The sequence below is a fragment of the Sceloporus undulatus genome, chromosome 1 (assembly GCF_019175285.1).
Source record: "Sceloporus undulatus isolate JIND9_A2432 ecotype Alabama chromosome 1, SceUnd_v1.1, whole genome shotgun sequence".
Lineage (NCBI taxonomy): Eukaryota > Metazoa > Chordata > Lepidosauria > Squamata > Phrynosomatidae > Sceloporus > Sceloporus undulatus.
The window spans coordinates 260,041,213-260,062,171 of record NC_056522.1 but is presented as its reverse complement, the minus strand read 5'-3'; the positions used below and the strand labels follow the sequence as shown (position 1 = coordinate 260,062,171).

Sequence of the window (20,959 nt, the reverse complement as noted above, 5' to 3'; positions counted from 1 at the left end):
CCTACCCTCCTTGACCCTTCCCTTGCCCTCCTCTCCTTCCTGCATGGTGCCAATGCCATCCCTCCTCTTCCCTTCTGCAGGCGTGCGGCCGAGGCGGAGGCGGAGGGAGGGAGGGCACCCTGCCAGGTCGCCCTCTCCACCATCCTCGGGGGACGAGGATGTCCCCGAGGGTGGGCCACAGCCAGGACCAGCTGCTGTGGCCCCTCCGCAGCCAGAGCAGGCTCCTCTGGCGGCAGGTAGGTCCCCAGGGTGAGGGGTGGGGGTTGCCTGCCTGCAGCCCCCATGACACTTGTGCCCTCGTCTGCCATGCCAGCATGGTAACTTGGGCCTTTCCTTCCTTTTTTCCAGGGCTTGAAGTCCTCGCTGCTGTTGCTGCCGCCGAGGAAGAGGAGCCTGGGCCGAGCCGCCGCCTGCCAGGAGAGCCAGGGCACTTGGCCCTCGATACCAGTGCCCTGGATCGTGTCCTCCAAGCCCGGCAGCAAGGTAAGTGTAGAGGTGAACCCAGGGAAGGGAGTGGAGCCACCCAGAAACCCTGCCTGTGGGAGTGGGTGATGGGCTCCACAGGCTGATCCTAACCATCCTTTTCTTTTCCCCCCACAGAGAACCGAACGGAGAGGTGGTTCGCAGCCTTAGAGGACAAGGTGGACAAGCTGGCGGAGAGAGTGTCCTCCATGGAAGAGACCCTCCAGGAACTCCTCCGCCAGCTGCCCGCCCCACCGCCTCCTCCCCCTCCCTGAAGCTGCTTCCCTCCCCTGCCCCCTCTGCCATCCCCCCTTCACCACCCCCCTTCACCCTCCCCCTTCCCTTTGTATATATTGTATATATGTAAATAAAAAAAGTTTTGTTATTGTAAATAAAAAAGTTTATTTTTAAAAAAAATGTGTGGTTAATTATGCGCAACTGCGGCAGTGTGGCTGTGAGTGTGAATGGGATAGCTTAGGCGCAACTGTGCAGTCTAAAGCTAGGCAGGAGTGCTGTGAGGTAGCAATGTCCAAACTCTGTCCTTCCAGGCATTTGGACTTCATGTCCCAGAATCCCAGACCACAGGGCAAGGTGGCTGTTTGGACATTGCTGCTTTGGGGACCAGTGAGCCAGGCATGGTGGGAGGAGAGAACAGGAAGGGTTGAATAGAGTAGATAGGGCTGGGAGGGAACACATGCCCTGGGAGGCGAAATGATGTCTTTATGGGACATCATGGGACCTAGTGCCTTGTCAGTGCTCCCTGCCCCTTGATCCCAGGCCCTCTCTAGTTGCCCTTTGCCTTTGGGGGCAAGTTTAGAGGGCATCAAAAGGTCTTGGGCACATTCAAGCTCCGGGGTCTCTTTTTTTTTTTTTTCCTTTGCCGGCTGGCGAATGCGTAGCTGCGCAGGGCTAAGCAGCGGCGGCAGAAAGCCTATGGGCACATTTAAAGTGCCCAAGCCCCTTTAAAACAATGGTGGTCTCCTGCCAGCTGGTGATCAGCTGGTGTTGGCATCCTTGTCCGTTTGCACTTTGCCAGTGTCAGCAGCATCATAGATGCCTCCTCTCCTTTGGTCCCCGCGCTCCTGCTGAATCTGCAATGCGCAGCCACAGCTGTCTCCGCTGCCACCGCTGTCCCCCTGCCATCTCCCCTCACCTCCTTTGTACATATGTCAATATTTACAGTTTTAGCGTTTTTTATTGTTAGGTGAAAATGGCAGAGGAATGTGTGTAGGGGTGCACTTTAAAGTCCAAACTTTCCAAGCAGCGCATGCGTACATGTTGCTCTAGGGTTAGGGTTAGGGTTACGAGGCTTAAAATGCGCCGCAGCTGTGCCTCAGCTTCCACAGCTGCATGGCAGTGGACGTTGCAATTAAAGCCTGACTGCAAACTGCGCATGTTCCAAGACCCCAACTCACTATGCGACAGAGCTTTTAAATGGGCAACTTAAATTAGCGGCGTAGCAATTCTGGTGTACCGGTGCAGCAGCTCTCATGGCTTCTTCCCCTTCTCGATATGTGTCAGCATTCAGGTAGGACTGCTCCAGTTTCTGCAAAATGTTTGGCTGGGACCATATAGCTATGAGGTCAGCCGTCTCAGTATGAGACCAAGACGTCCCCCTGCCTTTTTTCGGGGTGCTGGTGGATGGCTGAGCCATCCTGCCTGGTGGCAAAGGGGAGCCGCCACACAGCTGTGCCAGGAGCAGCCGAACTGTGCCCTTTCCCAGGTGAAAATGGCGCAGGAATGTGTGTAGGGGGTCACTTTAAATCCCAAACTTTCCCTTATCACTTTCTACAACCAAAACATCCGCCGGCAAAACTTACAACTTCCCGCGGTTCTAGCAACGCATGCGCACAACTGGCTCTAGGGTTAGGGTTACGAGGCTTAAAATGCGCCGCAGCTGTGCCTCAGCTTCCACAGCTCCATGGCAGCGGACATTGCAATTAAAGCTTGACTGCAAACCACGCATGTCCCGGGAACCCGACCCATTATGCGACGCAGCTGACACGGAGCTTTTAAACCGGCAACTTATATTTGCGGCGTAGCAATTCTGATGTATCGGTGCAGCAGCTTACAGACGGACATGCGCACGTACGTATCAAACAGAAAAGAAGTGGAAAAAAGCAGCACCTTTTTAATGTCGCTTCTTCCCGCTTGGGGCGTGCAGGGGGCGTGTTCATGACGGCATTCAGGTAAAGCCCGTCTGAAGGCTCTACCTTCATGACGTCATGAGTACATCCCTTTTTGCCCGTCTGTAACCCGCCACGGTGTGAGTCACTTGGTTGGAACAGTCCTGACAGCAGCTGTGCTGATCAAGGCCAAGCTATCAGGTAGTTTAACTTTGTCATTGTAGTGTCTACAGGGAACTATGTTCTGATCTGCTTCTAGCAAATGTTGGGCTCTTCTAGTTCTGGGGAACATATCTATATGTACTGTATTGTGATGTACTGGACCAAGAACATTTTGTTGTAGGCTGGACATAAGATGAATTAAATCATTCATTACTCTAATGACAGAGTTGATTTTGTCACCCAAACTATTGTTATGACAGTTGGGCCATAAGAGCAATTTTACTCTCCTTTTCGATTATTAAAAGGATAAGCAGTCCTGGATCAGAGACTGGATTCTATTATCTGATGAGAAAATGATGTATTTAGAATCTTACGGATTAGAGCTAGGCTGGCATGCATATCTGTGCTATAATAGTGTTCATAGTCTTAAAGTATTCAAACAGCATTTTGTGAGAAGTGCATTGTTCTCTATTTGGACTAAATATAAAAAACTACTTTACAGACACTTACCAAGATGGACTTCCTCGCAAGAGGCTTTTCATAAGAAAGAAAAGTCCCGGTCTTATAAATGGTGGAGATATGATGACATTCTAATAAGGAGGGGAGATAATGAAGAACTAAAAACTAAAGAGGAATTAAAGGAGATGGATCCTTATTTAAATTGGTTTAAATATTGGCAAATTCGAGATGATTGGAAAAGAGATCACTCTGGAGATGGGATAGAGGGTAAAGAGACAGACTTTGATAAAATTATCAGAGGTTCAAGGTTAAAATTAATTACAAAATTGTATAAATTTCTGTTGAATATGGAAATGATGGAAGAAACTGTTAAGTCTAACATGATACGATGGTCCCAAGACATTGGCAGAGTTATCCCTATGGACAGTTGGGGAAATGTGTGGAAAAGAAACCTCCGTTTTACTAAATGTGTTAAATTAAGAGAAAACTATTATAAGTTATTTTTTAGGTGGTACTTGACCCCAATTAAGATTGTTAGATTGGCTAAACACGGCTTTTCTTACTGTTGGAAATGTAATCAAAAAGGAGGCACCTTATATCACCTTTGGTGGCAGTGCAAATCGGCTAAAAAATTTTGGATCATGATACACAGATCTATAACAAATGCAATGGGGAAATTATTCCATTTACCCCTGAGTTATTTCTGTTAAATATTACTGATGGGATTTGGGACAATCTAGTTCAAGATGAGTTGAGTGTTTTACTGCTGCTTGAATATTATTTGCCAAATACTGGAAAGCCAACTCTATCCCATCCTTAGAAGAATGGATTTTGAAACTGAATGAGTTAGCAATCTTGGACATGATCTCAATGTCCAAAAATGATAGAACAGTTCAGCAATATAAAGCAAAATGGAAAGAGGTTGCAAAACTATGGGAAAATAAGCTTTCTGTATACATATCAGGGTGCAAGATTGTTTGGAATAAGAGATATTTTATGTTAAATATTACATATGTATTTGTATTATTTCAATAATAAATAAAAGAACTGGAGAAGAAGAAAAAAAGGATAAGCAGTTAGCGAGCTAGAATTACTCATGGTTCTAGGCATCAATGGCAAATCTTTAAATTCTATCTGTAAACTTTAATTAGTTCTGCAAACTTGTTAGTGGAGACAAATTCTTATATAACGGGCCAGATTTCAACACATAATGCCATGGTTTAAAATGATGTGCAAATGAAACAATTGTCTCTCCCCAGATGGTGTAGAACAATATTGATTTTACTTTCATGTTATTTTTCAAACTCACTGCTGTTGGCATTTCATGATATACCTATAGCAGCTTTTCTAACACCTGAAAATCATTTAATGGTTACAGCTTGAATGGAGAAGATATAGGCATGGCAAGGGCTGAAGTGGAGGCAGAAATTGATGGTGAATATGAAGAAAATGCTAATTCTGGCAAGTAGCCATTTGTAGCAGCAAGATGTCATTGACGACAAACAGGAACTAAAACCCCACAAAATAGTTTGATTCATAAGCATAAATATATGGATATATAAAGTCATTGTGTTCTGTAAACTGCTTTTCAGTGTTAATTATATGAATCATGTAGCACCTTTGCAATTTAATCTACTTTGTCTCCTGCTTTGTTTTCCTGATGAAATTCAAAGTGCTGGTGATTTTATGCAAAGAGTATATAAAATAATATTTTAACTCATATGGTCTTTCCTACCTATTGTTAGCCAGAGCTTGAGACAGGATCTTTTCAGTAGTGGCCTCCAGGTTGTTAACATCCTTCCTCTGAGTTATTGAAAATTCTGTTGTGATTTCACCAGGCATTTCGTCTCGAGAGGTCTTTGTCAACCTACCATTTTATTGTTACTTCAGCTGTGTATTGCATTGCTATATTCAACTACCTTGAGATTTTTACCTTTAATGTGGTGGTTTTGGTGTTGTATATGTTGTATTCTGTCTTTGTGTTTCTCTAAGTCACTTTGAAGACTTCCAGATTGAAAGGTGGGCTACACAAATACACATACACTTACACAACATTATTAAAAGAACGGTGGTTTATTTTTTATACCATCATCATAAACGTTATTGTATATAGCAAAATATATAATATATACAGTATGTAGTATATGATCTTGGTTTTGATTAAAAATTGCAAAACCAAGCAAAAATGTGCCTATTCATCATTGAGGACAAGGAACAGCACCAGTCAGTGACTTAAGATATTTGTGTGGGCCACTGGACATTCTATACCACAATCAGAAATTTCAAATCACTCCCTCCCACCATTTTGAATGAGGGATGCTTCTAGATGAGGCATTTATTCTATACAAAGATAAACTATTCACAATAAAATACATTTTATTCACTTCTTATGAGCTATTCCTGTGGTGTAAATACTCACACATTGTCCCTCCTGTACTATTGTTCTGCTTATTATTTTTATCCCAAGAGTGTGGAAAATATGACTCTGGAGATTATTACATAGAGAAAAAGGACGGGAGAGAAGCAGGATGCTCCCATCCATATTGTGTGATTGCACGAATATTATCTCACAATGTCCTGTGACATCCTGCTCATCCCATCCTTCCCCCATCAATGAAGTGGAGTGGTCCTGTGACTTTTCATTAATGGTAGCAAATGTAACTAATTAACAACCATCCTTGCAGAGCCAAGGGAAACAGCCTCCTCAGTTCTGAGTGGGGAGGATATTTCCGTTTCCATCACTGAAAATGAACATATCAGAGGTAAGACCCAATGTTCCTTTTTCCAGCAATGGTGGTGCAAACACCCTAGCATGGGACATACCAAAGTTTCCCAACCAATTGGTTGGTGAACTGTAGCATATCACTTATGTGAGAATCACAAGGTGTAATATGTGTCTTCCAAAGGAAGCTTCTTCTGATTCACTGGCAACCTAAACGTAGTGGCATGTAAATGTGGAAGATGAAGGCCATGTCCTTGTCCTACTTTTATCCAAGATGGGTGCGATTGTTGGTAGTGCAGAGGAAGTAGCTGCATTGTAAATGGACTGATCAACAATTGCTTCCAATAGAGATCCAGTCTTGTAGCAGAAGATTAACCTTCCATTTTGAAGCCAAGCCCTCCCTCCAGTCCATCTGCCTTGGTCCAGGCCTCAGAGGTAGAGAGGAACTGCTGGACCTCTTACCCTTTTCCGCCACCACTCCCTTCTCCTTCTGTGTCATGTCTTTTTAGATTGTAAGCCCGAGGGCAGGGAACCGTCTAACTAAAAGATTGCATGTACAGCGCTGTGTAAATTTACAGCACTTCATAAATAAAGGATAATAATAATAATAATAATAATAATAATAATAATAATAATAATAATAATAATAATAATGTTAAAATGCATCCAAGGCATGCCAGAATTTTCCCAATTCTTGCTTTTGATTATGACAAAAGATGCTAAAATCATCTCTTGAACCAAGTAATTAGAAATGTTGCTTTTGCCATCAGTGACCTGGGTTATAAAAATTATAAATTCCAAAAAGCAAAGCTTGGTTTTTGCCATTTGGTATAAGGGACACCATTTTACTACTCCAACATTATATGTAATGGGATTTGAGCATCCATGGATTTTGGTATCCACAGGGGTCCTAGAACTAAACTCCAAAGGATACTAAGAACCCATGGTATTTGGTTTTCATTTTATTTTTAAAAGGCTGGGGGGTGGGGTGGGGTGGGGGAGGCTGTGTTTTGCCAATAGTTTCACCAGTTAGAACTGTGTGGCAAACATAGTCTTGTCAAATGCAATTTAAGGTTTAATTATAAGTTTAATTATAAACTTAATTACAATGTTATAATAGAACAAAATGAATGAATAAATGGAAGAACCTAGCTCCCTAAATCTCTCCTCATTAGGCACTATTGAGAGAAATGGCCAGATGGTCTGGCCTAGGATGTTATCAGACAAGAGAAAATGGAAGTATAATCCAATGGCAATCCAAATGCAATCATGGGGTTTAACGTTATTGCATGAGAGACTGCCACATGCAATTTCAGGCAATGGGAAGTCAGTCCAAACACAATCATGGGGTTTCATGCTATTGCGTGATAGACTACCACACGCAATTTTGGGCAATGGCAAGCAGTTTTCAGGCAATGGGAAGTCAGTTCGAACACAATTCGAAATCACGTAAATTCGCTGAACTAGTGAATGCGTTCTGGCCCCACCTTCTTTTCATTTGAAATTAAAAGAAATTCCTCCTGTGTGATAAACTCCCTAGTGTAAGCAGCATCCTATTATTTATTCTATTGTGAAATTCAATCATCTAAGTAATGTATTACACTGCAGAAGGTTTTCTTTGTGAATAATGTTAATTTTATCTTCTGTTAGAGCTTTATTCTTTTTGATGCATCAGTTTTATCCATTGTTGTTGACTGTTAATCTTTTTCTGTCCCACTTTTTCATCCTTTTAAAATGTCCCAACTTTTCTCTCCTCATCCTTCCACTTTCTCCCTTAATCCTTAGCTTACTTCAATTCATGCAAACTGAGTTCAATGTACAAAAATGAAGTTTGCGCTCAATTATTTCAGGGTGAGGAAAGGAGGGGGCAGAATATTGGCCTTCCTAGGAGGCTCAGGCAAAAGCAAACTGCTACAGTCTCATCTATCCTGTGATTTCTTCATTAATTTTTGCCATCTTGACTACACTCTGATGTTACTGGTCACACATCTCCAGATTATCATCTGTGAAATATTGCAGAGTATGAGGACTGGACCTGAAGTGGCTTGGCACCAAATCAATATACGCCAAAGGAAGCCACCTTTTGAACAATGTTGAACTGATGTCTAAATAAAATCTTGGTCTTTCTCTCATCACTCTGAGATTCCCTTCTGCCACTAGATGACACTCTTTTATTGTAATATGACCGGAACTTTGTCATCTTGGTCCTCCCCTGAGTGAAACTAATTTCCTGGTTGCTTTTCAGAAACTATGTAACTTTTGTGCCAAAGGGATGGTGTTTTAACATAGACACTGAAGGAGATGGGGAACTGCCCTTCAATCTCTAGTTTAAAAACATCAAAGGGAACAAGGAATGATTTTTAACAGTGGATAAAAATGTTTCTTTGACAGATCTAAAAGAAGCATACTTGTCTATTTTAGTTTACTGAAGTTAGTACATTTCTATACATCTTGTGGGTTTAAATTCCAATCCAGATATGTCACCAGGTAAGTGAGGGAATGGAGGGATAATACAGTTGTTGTTGTTGTTGTTGTTGTTGTTGTTGTGTGCCTTCGAGTAATTTCTGATTTACAGCAACGCTAATGCGACCCTATCATGAGGTTTTCCTGCCAAGATTTGTTCAGAAGGGTTTGCCTTTGCCTTTCTCTGAAGCTGAGATAGTGAAATGTATGGCTTCCAATCCTGTTTATTTTAGTCCCATCTTAAAATATTTCTGTAAGGTACAAGTAATGACACAGTGAACAGCGTTGTAGCAATTGGGGATTCAGCATTCAATATCACAAAAGGGGGTCACTTACAGATCTGGGCATTGTGCCTGCTCACACCTAAAAGCAGGCGCTGCTGCTGAAAAATTCAAGGTTGAAGTTGGAGAGGAAAGTTGTTGTTAATATTGCCTGAAACTCAGAGCTTTCAGAGAGAGAGAGATGTAAAAAGGAGACTGAAACGAAGAATGAGTCATCCCACACAAATGGCATTAACTAACCTTCCTGGACTAAGGCTTCTTTTTGTGGCCCACTATGGTCCAACAAGTGTACTTTGGACTGGTACAGTTGCGGTCCTACTACTAGGCAGGTAACTGGACAAGGAAACTTTGGGTCCATTTCCTCTTCTTTGAATCTTTAAAGAAAATTGATCCCCCCCCCCCATGAACACATAGAAATTATGAGGGGGAAAGTTATTTTCTTGGCCTTTTTGAATTGGGATGCAATTCCTCATTAATTTTCTTCTTGAAAGAAGTAATGAATAATTTTAGCAATTGTCTTCCTGCTGCAAGAATGTTTTCAAAAACACACATGGGAATGAATTGCTTGTGGAGGAATGGGAAAATAATGGGTCAGTTTCATTTGCTTTTGCCAGACATTTCTAGATGTTTGGCATATTTTTATATACATAGCCATAATTTAATTATTCTTAAATAAGCAATAATAATGACAATAATGAATACTGTTTGAATTAGATTACAGGGAGAAATACAAAGAATATGTGAGAAAAAAATATTGTCTACCTGAAGATGGAAACCATTCCTATGTGGCCCAGGTACCTCCAAATGAAAAATACACTGAAGTGATTATTGGAAGTAAAAAAGAAAGAGGAAATGAAATACTGAACAGACCATGGAGACATACACAACTGCTGTCGGAGCAATGGCCTGCTACAACCATAGATGCACTCTTTGAAAGTGACTATGATGAACCACAGACAGTTGTGCTCCTGGGTGTGGCTGGAGTGGGGAAAACCACAATGACCAGAAAGATCATGCTAGACTGGGCAACTGGAAGACAATTTCCAGAGAGATTTGATTCTATTTTCTACCTGAGTTGCCAGCAAATGAATCTCATTGTTGGGGAGACTAATTTGGCTGACTTGGTTTTACAGAATGATCCCGAACCTAGGCTAAAAGAAGCAATGAATGAGCTTATCATGAATCCAGGCAAATGCCTCTTCATCATCGATGGCTTTGAGGAACTGAGTTGTTCCATTGAGCAACAGGAGGACAACTTGAGCCCCGATCCCTGGGAGAGGATGTCAGTGGGGCTCCTCTTGAGCAGTTTGTTTCACAAAACTCTCCTTCCTGAGTCCTGCTTAATCATCACTACTAGGCCAAATGCTCTAGAGAGTCTTGAGAATTGTTTACAGTCCCCATGCTATGTCAGGCACCTGGGACTTTCTGAGGGAGGCAAGAAAGAATATTTCCACAGGTTCTTTGGGGAAGAAGAATTAGCAGTACAGGTTTTGAGCTACATTAAAAGGAATGAAGCACTCCTTGCTATCTCCTTTGTCCCCACTGTATGTAGGATCATCTGCACTGTGATGAAGCAGCAGCTTGACAAGGCTAAGAAAGATCTGTCGCCAGTTTCAGAAAGACTCACAGCAGTATATGCCCTTTATCTCTCTCATTTGGCTGGGTCTCTGTGCAGTGGTTCTGAGCAGCTGGATCTGATTAGAAGAGTTTGCTCATTGGCTGCTGATGCAATCTGGAAAAAGAAAACTTTGTTTAAAGAAGAAGAACTTCCGAACCAGTTGGCTCTGTGCAGTACTCTCTTCCAGAAAAATCCTGATTGTGAAGGCATCTACAACTTCATCCATCCCACTGTTCAAGAGTTTCTTGCAGCATTGTTCTATGTTTTTGAAGATATGTCCAGAAATTCTGAAACTGCTAAGGAAGACATCAAAATCTTCCTGGATGCCTGTAGCAAAGGCCAAGGAGATTTAACTTTAACAGTACAATTCGTCTTTGGCCTTTTAAATAAAGAAATAATGGAATACTTAAAAGAACAATTTGAGTGGAACATTTCATCTAGAATTAAGGCTGTCTTGCTGGAGTGGTTTCAAGTAGACACATGGATTCGGTTTATTTGTCCGAATTATGGTCAGTTGGAGCGTTTTCATTCTTTGTATGAGATCCGAGAAGACAAAGAATTTGTTAAATGTGCACTAAATCACTTGATGAACCTGACTTTGGAAAGGCTGACTTTTACTCAAATGGATAAAGTGGTTCTCTGTTTTTGCATAAAGAATTGTTTGAATTTAGAAACTCTTTCACTGTATAGATGTTCGTTTCTGATGGACAAATCTGAGGCAGCAGCACTTCCAGCGCTTCCCAATCAGCCATGCCAGTAAGTAGTGTTGAAACTTTTCCATTTATCAACATGTAGCAGATTAGATATTACTTTTCTGATTTCCCGAAAGCAATTAATTGATCAAGAACTCTGCAAATTACAGCTACCATTCCCACCCAGAAAACTTTTTCTTTGCTTCCTTTTCCATTTCTTTGGAATGCATAATGATCTCCTCCGTGATCCTCCTCTCATATTTGAATTATGTTACTGTGCTGAGCTTCATGGCTTTTTTTTTTACACAAAAGAACCCTGACAATGGCAAGCATTAGCCATGATCACTTGCTAGACATTTCCTGCCCTGGAACTGGCTCTCTTTTATTTAGTAAAGAAACATGAAGGTAGAACTGTCTTCTTTTTTCAAATGCCATCTTTTAATTACTGTTCTGCTCAGTCTTGAAGTTTATTTAAATAGTTGCTTCTCCTGTTTTGTCATACATATCAGGAGGGATCTAAAAGCATATTTTTTCCATCAGAGGGCAATTTGCAACTGCCTGTATATGCCCCAACACCACAGCTTGAGGGAGGTGTATAGAGAAATGTAAAGTAAATGAACATTTAAAAAGAAAAAGAAAGAAGTCTTCCAGGAATCTACCAAGCAAGCAAGCTCATCTGGAAAGGCCAAACCCGGATTTGATTCCTGATAAATGCATGCCATGTTTTGGCTCCATTCAAATCCATGGGAAAAACTGGTCATGGCTAATGTTAGCCTTGAAAGCCACCATGGAATAGTTGTTGGACTACAACTCTGGAGACCAGAATTTGAATCCCCACTTGTCATGATAGACCACTGGGTAACCTTGGGCAAGTCACACTCTCTCAGACTCTCTCAGAAGGCAAAGACAACTCTCCTCCAAACAAACCTTGCCAAGAAATTCAATTTGCTTTAGGGTCACCACAAGTTGGAAATGACTTGAAACGATAGCTTCATTTATTTCAGTGGGAGTAGATCTAATCTAATGGGGTTGTTTCTGTAAATGTACAGTAGCTTTCAAACATGTTTATCATGAGGGATCTCTGAGTCAAGAATCCTTGAGAACTCTAGTTTTGTGGAAGACCAAAGGTCTCCTTGCAAATGAAAATTCAGCATCCTTGCAAACTACAAGTCCTTGTAAGTGTTTTCTTTTCTTTTCAGAAGAAGTAGTGATAGTAAAACTTGTTTCAAATCAATTTAAAATGTTCACTGTAGAGAAACATGGAAAACACTTGTAGTCTTAATGGGGGATAGGGAGATTGCGTCTTCCTACAGTGGTGGGATGTGCCCCCTCTGTGCTCAAAGCTCAAGTTGCCACTTACCAGTGACCAAAATGGTTTGCTGTCTTGAAATACAAAATCCATAGAATAATCAATAAGTCTTTGACATCTTTGACATTCTTGTAATATAGCAGGAGAGAGATAAACTTATCATTTCTGTATTTACAGGCAACATCAGAAGACAGAGGAGCAATCACCAATTCACCTGCTTTGTCAAACACTGATGGATCCAAACTGCAAAATAAAGAAAGTGGAGTAAGCAATAACTACTTTACCCCTGCCTGTCACTGAATCAGACTGGTTGTTTTGAGAAGGGTGTGTGTGGACACATAAGCACATGCAATGTATCTATCTTGTTGTAGTTCAAGTACTTCCATAACAAAATCTGTATTAGATTGAGTTATTACACTAGCAGAGGAAAGCTGGCTGATTAGCATTATGCCAGTCAAAATATCTGAAGGCATAGAAGTTTTGAGGAGCTACAGAAGACTGTCTGTTTTAGATTTCCTAGTCTGTCAGGAAGCATCTTCTCAAGCAGTATGGAGCAGAAATTTAGTAGCTGATAACAACTGACTGCAATGCAGATCTATCACAGACAATATGAGCCTGTATGGAAATACATCCAATTCTTTCTAGGGGGTATGTTAAACTAAACAAAAAACAAAAAACAAACCACCAAGTAAATAATAATAATTAATAAATTGTTTATTTATAAACCGCTTTTCCCAGGATCAAAGCGGTGTACAATATAAAGGTAAATACAATACAAAACAAATGACATATTAAAACACATCAATATCCAGTTATTCCACAAATATTGGCTAAAAACATTCCACAATATTAAAATCGCAATTATAAATACCTATATCATCAAACAGTAAGGGGAGGGAAACTTTATTACAAGGAATTGGGAGGGTAGACTTGTAGGAAGAGGTAAGTTTTTAATGCCTTTTTAAAGGCTTCCACCGTTCCACTAAGGCGGATCTCTTTGGGTAAAGCGTTCCAAAGAGAAGGCGCTACTGCCGTAAAAGCCCTTTTCTGGGTAGTCGCCAATCTCACCCTAGGCTGACTGAATACCAATTTTCCTGTTGACCTGAAAGTGCCGGGTAGATTATGCAGGGGGAGACGTTCCCTCAAGTAACCTGGGCCCAAGCTATTTAGGGCTTTAAAGGTAATAACCAACACTTTGTATTGGGACCGGAAACGGATTGGCAGCCAGTGAAGAGATTTTAAGACAGGTGTTATATGGTCATATCTCGCCGTCCCCGTAATTAACCTGACTGCTGCATTTTGAATCAATTGAAGTTTCTGAACCTGATACAAAGGTAGCCCCATGTAGAGCACATTGCAGAAATCCAAACAAGAGGTTACCAGTGCATATACTACACTTTCTAGATCCTTTCGGTCCAGACAGGGACGTAGTTGGCGTATCAGCCGAAGCTGGTACCAAGCACTCCTGGCCATCGCATCTACTTGAGATGATAATTGTAGAGATGGATCCAGGAGGACTCTCAAACTACAAACTGTATCCTTTAGGGGAAGTTTAACCCCATCTAGGACAGGATGACAAATTTCCCTGCCCGGGCCAGGGGAACCTATCATGAGTACCTCTGTTTTCTCTGGATTCAATCTGAGTTTGTTTTCCCTCATCCAGCCCATTACTGCCTCCAGGCAGGCATCGAGAGGAGAGATGCCATCCTTAGTCACTGTATCAGTCGGAGACATGGAGAGATAGATCTGGGTGTCATCAGTGTACTGATAACACCGCAGTCCATGACTCCGGATGATCTCTCCCAGTGGCTTCATGTAAATGTTAAATAGCATAGGGGACAGTATGGCGCCCTGCAGGACGCCCGATGTAAGCTCTCTTTTACGAGAGCAACTGTGCCCCAGCCTCACCATCTGGAACCTTCCCGAGAGATAGGACCGGAACCACTGGAGCGCAGTTCCCCCGATACCTAATTCTCTCAGGCGTTCCAGAAGGATACCATGGTCGATAGTATCAAAGGCCGCTGAGATGTCCAAGAGCACCAACAGAATTATGTCTCCTCTGTCAGTGGCCAGACGGAGGTCATCAACTAAGGCGACCATGGCAGTCTCAACTCCGTAACCTGACCTGAAGCCAGTTTGAAATGGGTCAAGATAATCGGTTTCATCCAAGACCACTTGGAGCTGAGAGGCGACTGCCCTTTCGATCACCTTGCCCAAGAATGGTAATAAGGAGACCGGTCTATAATTACTCATAGATAGGGGATCAAGGGAAGGTTTCTTCAATAGAGGCTTTACCACAGCCTGTTTCAAAGAGGATGGAACAGTACCTTCCCGAAGAGATGTATTTATTATTAGATGGAGAGCGAATTTTATAACATCTCCTCCCTGCACAGTCAACCAAGAGGGGCAAGGGTCAAGTAAAGTCAAATACTTCAAAGTCCCTTTGAATACTTTGAGTCTTATCTCTATGTTCCTTTGTGGGTATCAATAACTTTCATGGGCAGAACAGTATATAAACTTAGCAGTGAGGAGAACCTTCTACATTTACATTTGTTATGGCGAGTGTGGTGCTGCTCTCTATGACAAAGCAAGCTACCTTCCTCTCAACCTTGGTGTTTCACATGTGCATTGAGATAATCCCAGTACTGCAGTTCCCATCCCCTATTTCACTCCCCCCCTAAGATGTTGGGGGGGGTTGGGGGCTGTTTGTTTGCACCATTACTGAAATACCCAACACACCTCACCTCAGAGGAGTAGGACCAGTGAGCGTTCTACCAGCCTTTTGTGCATGGAAAGCTCATGATGTGTCAGCTTGTGTGATATGACACATCAGACCTTGATCTAGCCAAACTATTCTGCTCCACATTGACTTTTCCTGCTGCTAAGGCTGAAGGACCATTGCTGTGCAAGGTCCATTAAAACCAGTGAAAACAGTGAGCTGTTACAAGGGATCTGTTACTAGGAAAGGCCAGCTGAAAAACAGATTGCTTCCATGACGGGCAAGCAAGGTGTTGACAATGATCCCATAAGATGCTTTCAGTTCTAAGGTTTTAGTCCAAACTTTAAAGAGATGTCCAAGGTGCTGAATCTGTTTTGGGCAATAGGGGTTGACTCCTTGGATTGTGCTTTTAACATTTGGACTCAGACCCAGTGCATATGCAATTCCTCACTCACATTAGAGCCACTGGCTTCAAGGGCCTGAATCTGTTGTCATTTCAGGATTTTCTGTTAAGATTTAGAGGCAGGTTAATAGTTAAATCACTTCCACAAGTCAGAGTTAAATTGCATAATACAAATTTGTCTGGGAACAGTGTTTCAAATGTTTCTTATTTGTCTTGGTCAACTCCCTTCTTTTCCATAATATTTATATAATCTCAAATCCAGAAAGCCAGCATGGAGTGATTGTTTGAGTATTGAACTACAGCTCTGGAGACCAGGGTTCAAAATCCCACTTCAGTCATGGAAATCCACTGGGTGATTTTGTGCAAGTCACACTCTCACAGCCTCAAGGGAAGGCAAAGAAAACCCCACCCTTCTGAACAAATCTTGCAAAGAAATCCCCTTGATAGGTTCACTTTAGGGTTGCCAAAAGTTAGAAATGACTTGATGGCACATAACAACAACAACAACAACAAATATCTCAAGGAAACCGAGTTTTCTAATCTGTTGAAAAATGTAAAAACTGTTGTGTGTTTGCACCTCTTCAGGAATAAAATACAGAAGCCAGATAAGTGGGAGAGGTAGAAAGTGACTGGCCTGCAATCAGGTGTCCTTTATAGAACAGACATATTTAAGCGACTGTTCACTTGGTGTTCAGAGAAAGAGTTGGACTGATAGAACTGCTTCTTTCTCACTTTGCAGGCTGGATGGATGCCAGTTCACAGAGAGGTGCTGGGTAGATTTGTCTGTTGTTCTCTCAACAAGCCCGGCGCTGGTGGAACTGGACTTGCAGATGACCAATCTGAAGGACTCAGGAGTCAGGCTGTTGTGTGAAGGACTGATTCATCCAAATTGCAAACTAGAAAAATTGGGGTGAGCATTAAAAAAAATAAAACCATCATTTCTGTCTAGCAGTGTCAATAGAATGATATGGCATTAAGGATCCATCTGTCAGTCATCTACAAGCATACAAGGCAAAGGCAGACAGAAAGGGACGTCCAGCCACTCCTGATTTAGAATTGTTCCCCCATCCCCATTATTTGGTATTTTCTAACAATCTTTATGCCCTCCCAAAAGTCTCCAGAATAGAAAAGTGGACCCTGGACACATCACCATTCCCCATCTCTAGATCCTGATCTGCCACAAAGTGGCTTTGGTGGTGTCACATATGGCTGGTAATCACAGTTCAGAGACTAACTTGGATTGATATTAATCCTGACATTAAATCATGATTCAGTGCACTTTAACAACAACAACAGCAGCAGCAGCAGCAGCAGCAAAGATAGCAGACTACAAAGAGGGTGCACTGGATTAGCATTGTTGCTTGGGAGGAGGATTTAGATCAGGGGTAGGCAACCTGCGGCCCGCGGGCCGGATGCGGCCCGGCAAGGCCTTGGGACAGGCCCTAGCCCGGTCCTGCTGCCGATTGCCACCGGGGCCTTTGGCGTCTCGCACGAGGGGCATGGTGGGGCAATTGTCTATAGAAGCCTCAGAAACATGCATTTATCTTAACATTTTTTTTAAAAATCAGCAAATTTTTTCGCGTGTCCTCCATTTATTTAAAAAGTGCCCTCCATTTGAAAATTTTGTCCTACATTTGTCCCCATTTATTTATTTATTTATTTATTTAAAAATTTATTTAATTATTTATTTTTTGACTTCGGCCCCCCAGTTGTCTGAGGGACAGCAACCCGGCCCCCGGCTCAAAAGGGTTGCCTACCCCTGATTTAGATCATTGGTGTCAGTGGAAGCTTTCTCCTTAAGGAAAACTAGCCCAGATTTTGAGGAGGAAAGATTTAAAGCCTTTCTCTTATGATACTATGTCCCTGATCTATGCCCCTGCTCCATTCACTAGGCATAATTCATTCATTCATTTTAACAACAGTAGGACTTATGGTGCATTGTTAAGTTTTATGGTTAGAAAAAACTTCCTTGAAAAAATGCCTCAAAAAATGCTCATAGAAATTAATTTTAACAATAAGTAGAAACTGTTGCTTGTGATACTGCTGAGGGAATTTTACTCTTGTTTGTCATGCTACGAGGGCAGGGAACCGTCTAATTAAAAAGATTGTATGTACAGCGCTGTGTAAATTTACAGCGCTTTATAAATAAAGGTTAATAATAAAATAATAAATACACCTGATGGACTGTCTGAAAAAGTGCTTAGTTGCAGATAACTCATTACTTCCAAACTCTGCTAAAGACTTTTCTGAGTGTAACAGATGAGGCCTTTTTCAGGCATCAGGTAAATCCATTTAACAGCATCACACCCTGGCAAGTCATAGAAATATCGTGCTGATACTCTCCTATATTCTCTCAGCCATCAGTACACCCTTCCAGGATGAAAGTGGCTCTGGTGTGATACACACTGTTAAAAGGGTTTCAATTATGTAAGACTCTTCTTTAGTGCATTTGTGTCTTCTTTTTAACAAGCCTTAACAGAATAGCCAAAAGTCATGTGATGTGATTGCTGTTTTCTTTTCTCCATGTTGCTCTTCTTCTTTTTCAGGTTGGGGGGATGTGATCTGACTCATGCTTGTTGTGGTGATCTTTCCACTGTTCTCAGCCACAGCCAGACACTGATGGAGCTTCAGCTGGCTTGGAATTCTTCCTTGGGAGTTCAAGGGGTTCAACTGCTGTGTCAAGGACTAAAACACCCAGCCTGCAAGCTTCAGAGCCTGGAGTGAGTAGAGAGAGGGCTACCCTGGTGTAACAGACAGCCAAGGCATGTTGCAAGGAGGATCAAGTGTTTCCTATAAGGCAGGGGTCCTTTAAAGGGGCAGGGTTTTAAATAATAGATAGGCCAAAACATTTAATCAGGCTTAGCTACTACTCTTTTGAAATATTCAGAGTTCCCATATCTTGGATCAAACATCAATCAGAACAGAGACTGCAGTCAAGAAAACAGAAGGCTAGGATTGAGAAGAGTGTGAATGAAACAACAAGACAAAATCCTAAAGGGCAAAGATATAAACCTGAACACTATAGTGAGATCATCAAGGCCATGGTATTCCCCATCACCATGTACAGATATGAGAGCTGGAAGTGAAGAAAGCCAACAGAAAGAAAATCAACTCATTTGAGATGTGGTTCTGGAGAAGAGTGCTGAGGATACCATGGATGGCCAAGAAGACAAACAAATGAGTTCTTGAACATATCAAGCCTGAACTCTCCCTGGAAGCCGGATGACTAAACTGAGGCTGTCATACTTCGGCCACATCATGAGAAGACATGAAAAACTGGAAAAGGCAATAATGGCGCATTACAGACCGCCCGTTTGGGGCGGCCTGTATCTGGCCCTTTCCCCACCGGATCGGGGCCTCAGCTTCCACAGCGGCAGCCTCTGAGGCCCCAATCCGCCACTTCCACGCAGCCTGGAAAGGGGTGTCCTTGGGGCTTCATGCCCCAAGGACACCCGACGGCGGCAGGGAGGAGGAGAAAGGGGCTGCTTGGCCCCTTTCTGCTTTCCGTCGCTGGTGCAGCCATATAAAGGCTGCGCCAGCAATGCAAATCCTAGAAGGAGCTCCGTTTCGGAGCTCGTTCCGGGGCCGCGAAAAAGGCGTCCAAGCCGCCCTTGTGTGGTGCAAGGATGTTACGTCCACGCTGCCCCATTTGGAGGCCGCGTGTTCATGACGTCCTAATGGTGGTGCCCATCTAGATTGGGCGCTGCCATTTTGTATGTACTGTGTACATACTAGGGTTGGGGGCGTCTGGAAGAGGTGTGTAACGCGCCAATGTTAGAAGAAGTAGAGGGTAGTAGAAAGAGAGGAAGGCCGCATACTAGATTGACTGACTCAAACAGGGAGACTATGGGCCTGAGCCTGCAGGACCTGAGTAAAGCAGTGGAGGAACGTTCTTGGAGAGGTCTCATCCAGGGTCACCATGACTTGAGGTCGACTCAAGGGCAGTTAATAACAAAACTGTTCTCTTGGCTACTCTTAGCTACTGTTCAAAACATACTGAAGCTGAGGCTAGGACTCACCCCCTTAAAAAGGTGTGGAGTCAGTGGACCACATGCAGCTTCTGGGCCACATTTTGGGACCCCTAAAGTCTCTCAGTCCCCAATTTAAAAAACTCAAATATTTTCTAATCTAAATATGTCTCCAAACAACCCAAATAATCACAGAAATCTAGTGATTTGGGACCCCTTTATTTATATATTTATTTATTTATTGCCTTTCTTACTTTTCCTCTAAAATAGTATTTAAGGCAGCCTCTTGCTTTCTACTAGCCCAGAAAGACCAAAAAGTGAAGAAAGTCTACCTTTTTATGGCTGAAACACTAACCCAGAAGTGGCATTATGCTGAGAATTCGTGCTTCTCGTCTACTGAATGGTTGACAACATTTATCTAGAGGAATAAGATTTGTATAAACATGCACCAGCAGGTGCAGTACTCCTCAGAGCCACTCCTCTAGATGTGAAGTAAAGCAAGTGGCAAAATAAAGGGCCTTTTCAGTTGTGCTGCCTTCCTAGTGAAATTTCCTCCTCAGAGATGTCTGCCTGGCATTTCACGCCAAGGTCAGACAAACAGAATCCCAAGGATAACAGAAAAAGGGTCACAACAAAAATCCACACATGGCCTTGTTTACAAGGGAGCACCTTGTGGGTGGACAGAGAGCATTGTACACAAAATGTGTGGTCAACACACACAAAATAGCTTAATAGCAATTCCAGGAACAGTACTGATATTAGTTTGTGTAAGAATAGATTAAGTGAGAAGAAAGAACTTATATCTGCTCAAAGACAGCCCAGCCCTGGCACAGGCAGAAAGGATGTGCTCATTTCACTTTCTGTAAGGAAAGAATCATCATAATCTTGTCAAAAAAATAAATGGTGGGTATTAACAGCTGCCCATCCTGTGGCATAATACAAGCTGAGGGTGGCTTATTGTGGGTGCAGCTGGAAGTTTAAAAATGACACTGGTTCAACCAGGGTTTTAAAAAGGAGTAATACTTTATCTCACAATACTTTCCCCTTCTAGCCTGGATGAATGTGGTCTCATAGCTGCTAGTTGTCAGGATCTCATTCCTGTTCTCAGCACCAGCAAGACACTAAGGAAGCTGAACCTGGAGCGCAACAAACTAGGAGATGCAGGAGTGAAGCTGCTGTGTGAGGGCCTGAAACATCCACAGTGCCAGCTGCAAACTTTGTTGTGAGTTGAATCCTTTCTACCTAAAATCCTTAAACAACCTTTGCCCTATGCAGCTGTAGCCAAGGGTCCGTAGGGGAATTTTTATTGTTGTTGTTAGCTCAAATATTGCAAGAGGGGCTGGCTACGTGAGCCCAACGAAATCGCCCTCCCGATATGTATACGGAGTAGACCAGGGGATCCCAATAAATAAAGCTGAGACGGATATTAATAACTAGGTGTCTAATTTATTGAAACAGGGGAAAAACACATGTGTTGCGCATACACTCACACACACACTCAGGACTCAGGAAAATTAGGGTTGGAAAATGGGAACAGATTTCAGGCGTTACTAATGGAGATGCTTACCAGAATGT

The 20,959-nt window shown here is 42.5% G+C and overlaps 1 protein-coding gene across 2 annotated transcripts in view; it reads left to right on the top strand.

Moving 5' to 3' along the window:
- Positions 1–8,159: 8,159 nt before the first annotated feature.
- Positions 8,160–20,959, top strand: part of NLRP12 (NLR family pyrin domain containing 12) — a 38,992-nt gene continuing 26,192 nt past the window's right edge. For both annotated transcript variants that reach the window (XM_042446903.1, XM_042446902.1), the window contains exons 1-6: positions 8,160–8,418; positions 9,390–11,049; positions 12,472–12,558; positions 16,156–16,326; positions 17,963–18,136; positions 20,436–20,606. In XM_042446903.1, coding sequence (XP_042302837.1) covers positions 8,409–8,418; positions 9,390–11,049; positions 12,472–12,558; positions 16,156–16,326; positions 17,963–18,136; positions 20,436–20,606 — 2,273 coding nt within the window. In that variant the 5' untranslated portion in view covers positions 8,160–8,408. The remainder of the gene's footprint in view (positions 8,419–9,389; positions 11,050–12,471; positions 12,559–16,155; positions 16,327–17,962; positions 18,137–20,435; positions 20,607–20,959) is intronic.